The sequence below is a fragment of the Balaenoptera acutorostrata genome, chromosome 15, assembly GCF_949987535.1.
Source record: "Balaenoptera acutorostrata chromosome 15, mBalAcu1.1, whole genome shotgun sequence".
Lineage (NCBI taxonomy): Eukaryota > Metazoa > Chordata > Mammalia > Artiodactyla > Balaenopteridae > Balaenoptera > Balaenoptera acutorostrata.
This window is the reverse complement of record NC_080078.1, coordinates 52,707,921-52,722,092: the sequence shown is the minus strand read 5'-3', so window position 1 is coordinate 52,722,092 and position 14,172 is coordinate 52,707,921. Positions and strand designations below refer to the sequence as shown.

The following is a 14,172-nucleotide window of genomic DNA, read 5'->3' as shown; positions in this document are numbered from 1 at the left end:
AGGTTGCCTTCATCTTTCTCTTCCCTGGCACACAATATACTACTATTAGGAGGTCTCATCCTGCTATCTCAGGCTATTTCCTGAGGGTTTTCACTTTCTGAAATTTCCAGATGAGAAATGAACTCTTTATTTGCCAGTATCACTCTCAACTTCATGGGATAAATGTTAATGTCTCCCTTGTCACCCAAACAGGAGGAGGGGGCCCAACATTTTCTTCCAGTCTACCAGAGAGCTTCTCTAATCCAGAACAACCTCCTTTTTATATCTTTCGTGGGTGAAAGCATTCAGATCAGTTCATCATCTTTGGAACAGCAGAGTAGGAATCTTTAGCCATGAATCTGGCTTTCCCTGAATTTGGCCTTCCAGAATTTAATTTTTTTTTTTTTTTCTCAATAGTGGTATCTACATCATAGTCTTACACTGCTTGTAACCTGTGGGGATGGGAATATTTATCTTTGCTTCATGTCAACATGATATTACACATAATTTTATAGCAACTCATTTGCATTCCCCAAGATCATAAAGACACCATTCTTGTTATTCAAGAAGCAAATTCAGGAAATTACCAGAGTTTCCAATAACACGATGGGAAAAAAGGCAAACATTTATTTTTATTTGCAAGTGCAGTTTCTGCCAATAGTGCTCACACAACCTTTTAAGCTACAGTAACTTTTGGTAAATTCAATGAAGACTTTAAAAAAGAGGCAGTGATAAGAAAATTACAGAAAAATTTCTATTACACTGTCGAAAATGTTTGGAATCCAAAATCCACTATTTTCTGCAATGGTTTTTAATATTTTCTCTGGTTAAGAAAAGATTTTTTTTTCTTTCCTTTCTATTTCTACATAGTCCTGGTTAAATGAATACAATCTGTTCCATGAACTTTTAGGACTGCCATTTTCTGGATTTAGATTATTTTCATTCATACATACTTATATTAATATTATAATATTTTACATAAAACATTGATTTGTTGTGTTTTATGAAACAAAATTATAGATCCTATTTATAATGAGGCATTTCCAGTTTAGGGAAAAACTGAAAATCTAATCAGTAGAAGGTCATTTTATGCCTTTATTTTCCTTTTTAACCTTAATAAATAATTAGGAACCTATTAATTACAAACATTCTTAATTAGGCTTAGAGCAACCAGAGCATTTTCAAAAATTTAAATTCATATTTGTTACAGTATGTGAAATTAAGAAAAGCCTCTGGTTTTCCAGTTTGGTAAAAAATGGCTTTCGTTGGATGCAGAAGTAATAGAAACTAATGATGACTATGTAGCTTTTCCAGAGTTTTAAAGGCAAATCTATATTGGCCTACAGTTAACATGCAAATTCATCCAACAAGCAACACAAAATGTATTGTAGTAGTCATTCGTGTTTATCAACATTCAAGAAGATCTAGTCAGCAGCACAACTCTCCTATGTCGGAAACACAGAACATGGTCACAACTGAATTCGGGTCACACCCGGGAAAATCCCCGCTTCCTAATTCATTCTCTAGAATCCAGACTTCCAGTATGATACAGAAACAATAGCGACGAAGGTAAATTACAGACAAGAGTTTGGTGTGCTAGCACACAGAGTTTTAAAAACAGTGACGAACAAAACCAAACATCTTGCCCTCTTCTTTCTTTTTTCCCTTTGTGAGACTGGAATTCTCACAGCCTTCTTGAAACATTCAGTTTGGGGAACGGAGTCCAAATGATCCTAGCACTGAGTTGTCGGATCAAGATGGCGGAGGAGTAGGACGTGGAGCTCACAGCCTCCTACAAGTACATCACATGATCCTAGCACTAAAATTGTTCCTTGGAGGGGAAATTTGACCCCAAGGGGACATCGTACCCCTTTAAGAGAAGGTACTAGGGAAAACATCCTACTGTGCAAAAGATGGTTTGCTACTAATAGGCTTGAAGGAAAATGTGATTTTTCAGAATATTTAGCTTTCTCCCAAGGAGTACTTTTGGTGGTATACTGTGGCTCACATTTTATTGTACTGTATTATTTTTGGCTGGATAAATGGAATGTGCACCCCCATCACCATCACTCTTAAGTCTTCTTCCATCACATAAGACACTTGTTAAGATAAGAAAGATATTCTACTAAAGCTGACGGTGACTGAGAGTCATTCAGTATTCAAAGTTCCTAAAGAATTGTTGGTTCTCTGAAAGGGATAAAAAAGTAGGAAAGACTTTGTTCAAACTCTTGCTAGTAAACAGGTATTACTTCAACTGATACAATGGCTACGTGACATCAAAGTACTATAAATTATCAAAACTATTGTACAGAAAAATTACAAATTCATTGCAAAATACATTACACTGCTACCATTAAGAAAAAAGTGCTTTTTGTTATCCTTTCTTTTTTTTTGCCAGAAAAGTATTCTTTCAATATAGAAAATCCTGTGCGTTACCCTGCATGTGGCTAGGATATATCATAACGGAGTTTGTACTGAGTCATTCTGATTTGCTGGATGAAAGGCTGAAAAATATAATAATGACTTATTAAAGCCGTGTTCCAAATGACCACACCAGCTGTTAGTGGAGAGATGCCTGTTTAAGACACAAGAAGATGCCCTGGTCTGCCAAACCCTGCTGGTCATCACACTGTCCCATCAATCAGCTGGTCTGGAATATACAGGTCTGTTACACGTTATCTGGTTTCCTTGTGTTCTCCTGAATTATTCTCAGGTCCTCATCTAGCTTTGTCACCTCTATGAATCCTCTGCTCAGTGATGCCTGTATTGTCTCATGAGGGGAACAATGCAAGATGGCGGACCTGCCAATTTCAAGAATGGATGTCCGAGGAGTTCCTGGGCTGTGGCTCTTTGAGAGGGTTCCCTCACCAACATCAGGTCTAGGAATCCCCGGAGCACTGAAGAAACCTGTGAAAACGCAAGATACCATCTTGAGGACTAACACAGACACCCAACCCAGTTCCCCTAAAATGGGTTCCCAGCGAATTCCCAGGAAAGTCATTCTATCAACAACATCAAATTCCAGAATGTCAGCTTGAGGAGAAAGAGGTTATGGAAGCAAAAGCAGGAATTGCCTTTCTTAACATATGCTGTTTTCCTTACCTTCTTCAAGTCTGAAATAATAGGATTAAATGATGGTACAACAAAGAATATTTACTAAATAAAATAATAATGGTATAATAGTGACAGTAGCAGGTATTCTGAAGTGCCTACTGTGTATAGGTGCTGGCCACACATGTTTGATGAACAATGGTGTCAACATGGAATGAGTTTTCTTTGTATAACCACTGAAACCATCTAGGCTTTGTGGAATCCCTTTCTTGAAGAGAAACAAAATTCTGTAAGGATATCTGACACAGACAGCATTTTTCCTTTAATTTCGTGTAATTTACTTTTTGAGGTATAGCTTACATACATTCGAGCGTGTAAAAAGTTTATGTTCTACAGTAGTTTTTTAAAACACATATTTACACCTATATATTCCCAACCCCTATCAAAATATAGAACATCTCTCCCTCCACCCCCCTTCCAATCAATACCTGTCTCCCTGCAAAGGGTTACCACTATCCCGACTTCTGATAAGATAAATTTTTACCTTTTGTCCTTTATAGAAATGGAGTCATTGGCTGTCAACCCTTCTCTCTCTGGCTGCTTTCACTGGACATCGTGTCTGTGAGATGCATCCCTGATGTGTGTGGCAAAAGCTGCCTCCTTTGCATTGCTGTGTAGTATTCACTGCTGAATCATCCCACATATCACTTATCCCTTTGGGAAACAACCTTGGAAGCTTTCCAGTTTTTGACCATTAGGATGAAAGCTGCTCTTGTCTGTGACTTTGAAGAACATCACACTCCTTCGTATTGGGTGTGGGACTATTTGAGACCATACTATTTTAGCCACTTTTTATTATTTAAACCCGGTCCAATGCAGTACAAATTTCAATCTCCTGTTCAATTCAAGCAGTCTCCCATCTTTTTGGTAGATCCACACAACCTATATGAGTGATTCTATTGGGGCTCTTCCCTAAGGTTTAGGGGTGAGGGAAGAGGAGAAGCAACCATTACAAACTATCCCCTCACCTAAGGCAGCCTCACTCCCTCTCTTATTGTCAGGAGGCTGACGGGAGGGGTCAGCATTTATAGAGCTGATCTGTGGAGACGGCACCTCTCAGCAAGCTCTGCCCCCACTGGTGGCCCCCACAGTGGCAGTTCTTTGACTTAGCATCATATGTTCTGAGCTTGGCCCTACTTGACAATCTTTGGAAAACAGGAAAGACCCTACTTGGTCCGTTAACCATGTTGCTCTTTGCCCTGCACAATCTAGCCCCTGCCTACCCTCTGACATGCCTCACCCTTTTCCCGTGCCCACTTTGCTCTGGCTGAGGGTCTTCACACTGCTCCTCCCTCTGCCTGGGACATTTTTCTCCCAGATCTTTTTGCATAACTAGTTCCTTCTTTCCAATCAGGCTCCAGTCCCTTGACAGGGCCTCCTTCACCCCTCAGCCAGTACTAGCTCCCAGCCCCCTCTCTGGCCCCTTCCATCACATCACAGTGTTCTACTCGCTTCATAGCAGGTACAACTCTCTGAAATTATTTTATTCATCCATCTGTGTGTGGTTTATTAACTGCTTCCTCAACTAGAATGCAACCTCTATGAGAGTCAGGAAACGTGGGGTTTTGAGCTGCTATATTCCGGCCATTAGAACAGTCCCCAGCATGCAATAGATTCTCAAGGAGGGAGTGCAGAGTAGAGCCAACCCCATGAAAGACAAGCAGGTGTACCCCATTTTACAGATGAGCTTCAGAGATGGAGGGGCTGACTCACTTGCCCAAGCGAGTGAACAAGAATAGCAGAGCTCTGAATGCAAGCAGCTCGAATTCCAAAGTCCATGCCCATAAACCAGGATCTACTCCTGGATGAGACATACCAGTCTTTAAAACTACAGAGAGACAGAAAAATCGAAGAACGATGTTGAACTTCAGCAACGGATGCTGCTTCTCACCTTGTGCAGGTCCTTCACTCTTGGAGGTAAACTGTCCCGGATCCGCCGCATGGCCTGGAGGGGAGGCTCATTGAAGTAGGGGGGCTCGCCATCAATCATCTCTATCACCATGATCCCGAGAGACCAGATGTCCACCTGTTAGGCACACCCCACTGATTATCTCAGGCAAAGAGAACCTTCTGAAAGGTTGGATGTGTCAGGGACCCCAACAGATTCATACTCATTCATAAATTAATATGGGATTTGTAACCTCTCAAAATATACAATTCATATTTATAGGCTGAATTGTTGAGTGACCAAGTGTTTGCTAATGGTCTTCGTCTGCTTTTAAAATACAACTTCAATGAAGATTCTGACAATTAGATACACGTGAATGTCTTAAGACTCTGAAGTTTAGAACTTTCTTTTAATCCTGTTAACTTGGGTGGTTCATGGTCCACAGGGCAGATGTGAAAACCATCCAAAGTTTTATGTTATGAACGGAGAGGAAAGTTGCCTTTAAACCATAAGAAAATAAAAGTTTTTGGCATATTCATAACAAACTCCAAAGAGCTACATTGCACAGCACAATATATCCTGATTCTTTTATTAATTTGATTTTTAAAAATAGTTCTTTGCCCCCATATATATATTTTTTTCCTTTGTGTTTTATCACTTTGAAGCAGTGTGCACAAAACCATGATCTATAAAACCACATTCAGGGAATGGAGGGAAAGAAAGGGAGAGACAACAAGCAATCCTTTCTGGGTAAAGAATGGGAAGTCAGGACAAGGAGGAGCCACAGCCGTGCTATAAATTCCCAGGCACTGTCGCCTCCTCCTCCCGGCCTCATTACACTTCTTATCAGTTATTCGCACTCCTGCTCTCACCTGCACAGTGACCTTCACTGAGAATTGATGCTCTTGGGACCACAGTGAGATAAACAAGTGGAGTATTCATCCAAGGGCAAGTAAACCGGGGAAAGAGAGCAGAGTCCGCTGAACTTCTGCCACTCTCCTTTGCTCACTAGTCTGTGCCACCACCTGCAGGCTTCTCTTCTCTTAGGATCACCTTCTGCACCATAATGTGTGGAAACACTGTGTGCGCAGGTGAAATGAGCTCCTTGCCTCTGTGTGTATGTGTGTATAATGTGCGTGTGTCTCAGAGCTTCTACTCACACTATTCTCCCCCTAGAAGGCCCTCCTCCACTTCTGGCCCCTTGTTTTATGTATCTAAACCTTGTCCCTTAATAGATTATGAGCAGGTATGGAAGCAACCTAAGTGTCCATCAACAGACGAATGGATAAAGAAGATGTGGTATATATATAATGGAATACTACTCAGCCATAAAAAAAGAATGAAATTTTGCCATTTACAGCAACATGGATGGACTTGGAGGGCATTATGCTAAGTGAAACAAGTCAGACAGAGAAAGACAAATACTGTATGATATCACTTATCTGTGGAATCTAAAAACTACAACAAACTAGTGAATAAAACAAAAAAGAAGCAGACTCACAGACACAGAGGACAAACTAGTGGTTACCAGTGGGGAGAGGGAAAGGAGGAAGGGCAATACAGGGATAGAGATTTTTTTAAAAAAGGGAAGGTTATTATGGAATTATATGAAATCATGTGTGTGAAACTTTAGAAAATTGTAAAGCACTGTAGAATTTAAAGAATCTTTCATTCAATAAAAAAAATCAAAAAATTTTTTGATTAAAAAAACAAAAAACAAAAGATAGATTATGAGTGATTATTTCCTTTTCAGAGGAAACAAATATTTTGCCATATTTTAAAATATGTTGCAATATTCATATATGATTTTTCCTATAGGAAAACATTATTTCTCATCCAAATATTAACACCAATCCTGTGGAGCTTTCTCTGACGTTCTATCCTTTGAATCATCACACCTACTCATTTGTGTGTCTCCGGCCACTTTTCAGGTTGCATTTTCTCGCTTTGTGCATGCCTGGCCCTGAGGGTAAGACCTAAGGGCCTGTCAACTTGGGACCTAAGTACGCTCCTGGATCAATATTGTGGCAATATCCCAGGGGTGGCCAGTCTCCCTTCTTCCACAACCTACTCTGTGACAAGCCTAGTGAATGGGGGTCAAATGTGGAGTTAAAAGTCATCACCCTGATTTCCTGTGGTCATTAACGATCTCAGAACCCCTGCATCCCAGAGCCTAACCAGACCCTGCCACTCCCCAACAATGACCATCACTCCCTTACCTCTGTCCCATAAGGCAGCCTAGAAATCACCTCAGGTGCCATCCAGTAGGGTGTGCCAACCAGTGATTTCCTCTTTGGCACCTCTTTGGAAACTTGAGCACAGAAACCAAAGTCAGACAACTTTATCTGAAAAGGAAAGGAATGCAACAAACTAACAATTTAAAAATACTGGCTCTGACATTTGCAGCAACATGGACGGACCTAGAGATTATCATACTAAGTGAAGAAAGTCAGAAAGAGAAGGACAGATACCATACAAAATCACTTATATGTGGAATCTAAAATATGACACAAATGAACTTATGTTCGAAGCAGAAACAGACTCGGAGACAAAGGGAAGAGACTGGTGGTTGCCAAGGGGGAGTGGGGGTGGGAGAGGGATGGACTGGGAGTTTGGGATTAGCAGATGCAAACCCTTATATTCATGTATAACCGAATCACTTTGCTGTACACCAGAAACTAACACAACATTGTAAATCAACTATGCTTCAATAAATTTAAAAAAATACTGGCTTCGAGATGTAGAAATTAGAAAGAGTTTCAAATTCAAAACAAAATCACCATCTCATTATTAACAGGCCTTGAAAATACCAGAGGAGGGGCTATCAGACCCTTTTATTGGAAAGGTACAATCCATTTTAGTGAAAAAACCTCTTATGGCTCCAGCAGGATTGACTTGCAAATGTTTAACTCCTGCTGCTGGTATCTTTTATAAAATTATGAAACCCCCAAATTTACAATACACCCAAAACAAATTCATTAAAATTCAAACCTACTACTTTCATTTAATGGAAGAGATGATGCTTTAGTGTAAGTAAACTGCTATTCTCAACACGAGTTTTCTACAAACTGCTGCAATTTAGGGTTTTTTTTTTTTTTTTTTTTTGCGCCAAAGACATTTAGATTTCTAAGTACCATGAGATGATTCAAATAACCAACCTCATTTCTATGTTTCAATTATTGCAAGGCTCCATTTATAAAGGATGCTGAGATAACACTTTACTGGCTCTCCTTTTCTTTTGGTTTTCCTCCTTTGCTCAGGACAATTGAAGTTGCCAATGTGAATATCAATGCAAGTGGAAATGTGGGCATAGAAACTGGGTGTGAGCAATTAGTTACCAGGGGTACAAGGTGGTCATCTTAATTACCCAATATACATATATGTTATTTACATTAGAGGTCATCAAAAAGAAAAACACCCTGAAATTTCTTGCCCAGAGCCTTTAAGAACACTCTTAGGAACATACTGCACCCTCAGGCACCCTGCCAGTTTATATATTCTAGGTGACCAGGATTCAGTTTATTTCTGGGAGGCTTGGTTCCTGTTCATGGTGACCTGGTATGAACTTCAGATAGCCTCATTGAAAAGGATTGCCACTTAGGATTATTGGTGATGACAGAATACATTAAATGAAAACAAAACAAAACAAAAAAAATCAATGATTCAGGCATTGGTTGGCAATGGTTCAGAATGGCCATTTGAAGTTAAAATTTCCATAGATCAAAGGTAAAGTCTCTAAGGCACAAATTCTCCCTTGATTCTCTTGAAACCTCTCTGAACGTTTTTCAAACTTTTTTTCTGGCTCTATCTCTGCTGCCCACAACTTAAATACTGGGGCTTCCAGGAGTTTGGCTCCCAACTCTCACCTCTTCTCTTTTTAGGTGCTCTTGCTAGATACTCTTTTTCCTCCCAGGCTTAATGCAGGTTTCTCTCCTTCATTCTAAACCTATACATCCATCGAGTATTTGTTTCCACATGGAGTTAATTTTTGCGAAGGTTATACAGTCTGTGTCTAAATTCATTTTTTTGGCATATGGATGTCCAGTTGTTCCAATACCACTTGTTGAAAAGACCATCTTTGCTCCATTGTACTGCCTTTACTCCCTTGTCAAAGATCAGTTGACTCTATTTATGTGGGTCTATTTCTGGGCTCTCTATTCTGTTTCGTTGGTCTATTTGTTGATTCTTTGCTAATACCACACTGTCTCAAAAAGTCCTAAAGTTAGGTAGTGTCAGTCTTGCACTTTGTTCTTCTTCTTCTTCAATATGTGTTGACGATTATGTTGGTCATTTGCCTCTCCATATAAACTTTAGAATCAATTTGTCAATATCCACAAAATAACTCACTGAGATTTTGACTGAGATTGCATTAAATCTATAGATCAAGTTGGGAAGAAGTAACATCTTGACAATACTGAGTTCTTCCTATCCAATGGAATATCTCTCCATTTATTTAGTTTTTTTAATTTTATTCATCTGAGTTTCATAGTTTCCCTCATATAGATGTAGTACATATTTTGCTTGATTTATACCTAAGTATTTAGTTTTGGAGGGTGATAATGTAAATGGCATTGTGTTTTTAATTTCAAATTCCACTTGTATTGCTGGTACATAGAAAAGTGATTGACTTCTGTATATTAACTAGATATCCTACAACCGTGTTATAATCACTTTTTAGCTCTAGATTTTCTTGTTGATTCTTTCAGATTTTCTGAATAGATGATCATGTCACCTGTGACCAAAGATAGTTTTATTTCTTATTTCCCAGTATGTATACATTTTATTCCTTCTCTTGTTTTATTGCATTAGCTAGTACTTCTAGTATGATGTTGAAAAGGAGTGGTGAGAGGGGATATCTTTGCCTTTTTCCTAATCTTAGTTGGAAAGTATATTCAATGCTTAATGATACTTCAAGGCCCTGATCACTTCTCAATTCCTCCAGAATTTTTCTCAGGAGCCCATATTGATCTCTCCCCTCACCAAATTTGAGAGAATTTAGCATTCATTTAATCTTGAACTGTTTTCTGATGCTGAGTTTTTCCCTCAGCTAGAAATGACATTGCTCAGGGACAATAGCTCTGCCTTTTAATTGTGAAGCCTCGCTGTGTTCCTTAAAGGCTGAGAAAACAGTAGATACTCAAAAAACTCATGCTACTAGATTGATATTATCTGATATTGACATATATATACATACATACATACATACATATATACATACATGGGACAACAGATCACGTGATAGAAAACACATTGGTGCTCCTTCTGAAACCATCATTGACTTACTGAAGACAAGTGTTTCTAGAATCAAAGTTGTAACACAGATGAAATGGAGGTAATGTTTTGGAAATTATTATTTTTTCTTTTTCCATTTCCTTGTTCATGATCTGCTCTCTAATCAGGTCAAGACTAGTAGGGTGTTGTTTGGGATGGGACTCCTTCAATTTGGATTGCACCAGATGGAATGCTAAAGAAAGATGGTTTAACAGAGAGATAATTTTTCTCAATTGCTTTGGCATATCAAGAATCAAGCCCAGAAGTGTCAGATCACAGAATTTCGATGTGATATAAAGAAGAGTGCCCTGGGAATTCCCTGGCAGTCCAGTGGTTAGGATTTGGCTCCTTCACTGCTGGGGCCCGGGTTCAATCCCTGGTTGGGAAACTAAGATCCCACAAGCTGCAAGACGCAGCCAAAAAAAGAAAAGAATAATACATTAAAAAAGAAAGAAGAGTGCCTTATGGCCATGGTAGCTGGTCCATAATCCTTGCTGCCCTATTGTAAAAGGCATCTACAATTCTGAGAAGTGAAAGCCCTACAGTCCATCCCTTTTAGACAAGTATTATTTGCAGAAGAGGACAAAGAGCAGTAACTTATGTCAGGTCCCAACTCTTTATTATACACTATTTCCTACCACCCCGAGCAGAGGGTGGTGCACTTCAGAAATATCTGAGTAGCATACATCCTCACACAAACAAGGGAGAGGAGAAGCCACATGCATCTGTGTTCAGAGGTAATATTAAAAATATTTAATAACCAGATTCATCTAGACCAATCAGAATCTAGACATAAAGTTGAACTTTGTTCTGGAGTTATCCTGTGGGCATTACCATCCTTAATGAGGCAAGGGGGGTCCTGGTAAAGGGCTGGGGTCATGGGGGATAATACTCCAATGACTGGAAACGTGACTATTAACCAACAAGCATGAGAATATTGCAACATTTTAACAATGGGTATAGATACACTGGTGAATACCAACTGCACATCAGCTTCGGCTATGCCCAACATGGCCTCCATGGAGAGATGGCAAAACAGAGTGGGTGGAAATGAACTTGAGGCAATGCTACTGGCCTCCATGGCCTTTGTGTGGTATGCAGGGCTCCTGAAGCTCCTCCAAATCTCAGTGAAGGAACCATAGGCACAAGGCTATGGTTGACATGAGAGGCAGTCTCAAGGATAGCTTTCAAGACTTGAGGAAAGAGGCTGGAGTAAAATACTGCAGAGAAGCCTCTTCCTGAAAAGACCAGCAGCTGATGGGACCAGCTAATGCTCACTGGTCATGAGTCCAGGTAGCAGAAGAGGCTGTCACGCCAAGGCAGGGACCAGCGAGGAGCAAGAAGATGGATCGTATCTCCTTCACCCGGAGGTCCCATAACCCACATTTGTCTCCATCCTGAGGAAGATGGGGGTGGGAGGTGGAAAGAAGGAGCAGGTGGTGGCCAAACCTGAAAGACTGAGGGTTTAAAGGTATCAGTTTAACCTTACAATAATGTGGCTGAACTCTGATAGACAATGTTTAAATTATTTAAGCAGACTAAATTTAATAGACTGAATTAAAATAGAGTTTAGAAAAAATTCTAGTCCGCAGAGCTTTGTGAAGAAGTCGAGGTTAGTTGTGTGTGTGTGTGTGTGGTTATTTCCAAAGCTCAAGCCTGAGTAAGTTTGCAACCCTATGACACAGATAGTAAAGGAGGAACAATTTTGCCAATATATTTTTTTTACCTGTAAAATTAAGAAACCTGAATGATTCAGGAGGTGAATGTATCAGCATTTTGGTATTGGCAGTTTTAATTTCAATATCTCTAGTGTGGCTTTCTTTTTCCAGACATTAAAAAAAAAGATACCAAACCTGACAGACTAATAATTATCTCCCTGACAAAATATAAGATGAGAAACTGAAACTCAACACTTGGAAGCCTGGCCTGTTCTTCTGTTGTAGGAGTATAAGTGCTTTTGCATGATTTTTTTACTCATCTAAGTACATAAAAGAGACAATTTTCTAAAAGAACATAATTGCACACAACATTCGTCCAAACAAATCTGCAAGTAGATAATAAGAACTCAGGTAATGAGTATAATAAAGCATTGTAGGCAGTTATTAAAAGCAAATCTCACACACACACACACACACACACACACACACACACACACACAAAGCAAATCACATAGACTTTAAGCTGAGCCTTATTTTAGATAGGATTGTACAACGCGGGTACTTAGGAAACCACCTTTGTCTCACTAATGCAGTTAGGCTAAGAGAACTGAAGCAAGCATGTTGCCCGCCCCCTAAGAGGAGATGTAGCTGGTTCCACAGGGGCCAGACAAGGAACTAGAGCTCAGAGGTCAGACAAAGCTGCTACTTAAACCTGAGATCTTACCCATCTCAATGCATCCCGGCTAGGAGTAAGGGGTCCCACAAAAATTTGCAAGAGGAGGATCAAAAGAGAATCTACCCACAAGATAGCTACAGGTGTAAAATAAAATGTAAAACCCTCGTTTTGTAAATTGCATATGCTCTAAAGAATTCTTGCATCTGCTCCAGGTTTTTGCTAAGGCAGAAATATGGATGCTTTTGTGCCTGGTTCCTGGGTGCTTCCTATAAGGCAATGGTACTCAAGTGTGTATCATCAGTTGGAAATTGCTCAGAGATACATCCAGCCTGACTGAATCAGAATCTCTGAGAGAAGGGCCCAGGAATCTGTTTTTTGCCAAGGTCTCCAGCGGTTGTGATGCTCACTAAAGTCTGAGAACTTGTTTTAAGAAGAGCAATGACCCAGGGACAAGGGAACCAAAGTGATAGAAGGGGCCAGACTGATGATGGTGCCTCCAGCTGAAGACCCATTTCTTCAGCAGCCAAACCCTAGAGGAGAGGGAAGGCATCATAGCGGCTGAGCTGAAACGGCCTAGAGGCCTCAGCCAGCTCCTCTGCCACTTGGTACAGCACAGAGAGTGGTAGGAACTTGTCCAAGACTATATGACAGTTTTAGCAGTGAACTCAACCCTGGGGTCTTCTGACTTTTCATGCTGTGTTCCCTGCATTAGAAAATAACTTCTGTGGAGGGAGTGTTTGGGTGTATCTCAGAGACTACTGGAAAGGAATGAATTTAAGCAAGCTATTTAATATGCCCAAGTCTCTATTTAAGAAGAGCTTCTGGGAGATAATCTTCAGGTTTTCTTCTAATTGTAAAATTCTAGCAATTTGAGAGACAACAAAATTCAAATGGCTAAAGGAGCCAGGAAAATATTAGGTTGGCCAAAATTCTGTTCAGGTTTCCCCATAACATGGAATGGAAAAACCCGAATGAACTTTTTGGCCAACCCAATAATACCAATGAATTAAATGAGCCAGTGGAGACAATGGAAAACTAGGGACACACGCCCCTGGTAAAGAGACACTAACTTCCAGCTGATTGTCAGGGGTCCAGTAGAGAAGGTGTGGAACACTCATAAGCTCTGGTTGCCCGTCTACGGCCCCTTATTTATCCTTTAACCCTCCCTTCAAATCCTGTGGGAGAAAGGGCACAAACATATTTATTATTTCTGGGTGCTATGTTAGTTTGGGCCCCCCTCTCCCAGAAGAAAATGCTGAGACAAGGATTCAGCATAAGTCATTTATTCGGGAGATACAGGAAACACTAGCAGTGAAATGGGGAAGTATAACAGGGAAGGGAAGGCAGTCAGTCAAGGGTTAATCAGCAAGCAAGTTACCACCATGGGAACTAGAGCTTAATCCTGCTGAGGACGTCTGGGAGACTGTGTAGAACATGTGCCTCAGAGCTATTCTATCCAAAGGTGAGAGAGCTGGGGTATTTATACACCAACTCCCATCACTTTTTCAGGGCTTCTCCCGGGAAGCACGAATGTTAATTTCCTGGAATTTCTAACCTGCTTTGTGCTGGAAGAGCAGACTACAATAGCC

At 40.2% G+C, this 14,172-nt stretch overlaps 1 protein-coding gene across 2 annotated transcripts in view; it reads right to left on the bottom strand.

Moving 5' to 3' along the window:
* Nucleotides 1–628: 628 nt before the first annotated feature.
* PAK5 (p21 (RAC1) activated kinase 5) overlaps nucleotides 629–14,172 on the bottom strand; it is a 317,560-nt gene continuing 304,016 nt past the window's right edge. For both annotated transcript variants that reach the window (XM_057528338.1, XM_007165252.3), the window contains 3 exons: nucleotides 7,198–7,323; nucleotides 4,982–5,116; nucleotides 629–2,886 (listed from right to left, as the gene is read on the bottom strand). In XM_057528338.1, the coding sequence (XP_057384321.1) occupies nucleotides 2,731–2,886; nucleotides 4,982–5,116; nucleotides 7,198–7,323 (417 nt within the window). In that variant the 3' untranslated portion in view covers nucleotides 629–2,730. The remainder of the gene's footprint in view (nucleotides 2,887–4,981; nucleotides 5,117–7,197; nucleotides 7,324–14,172) is intronic.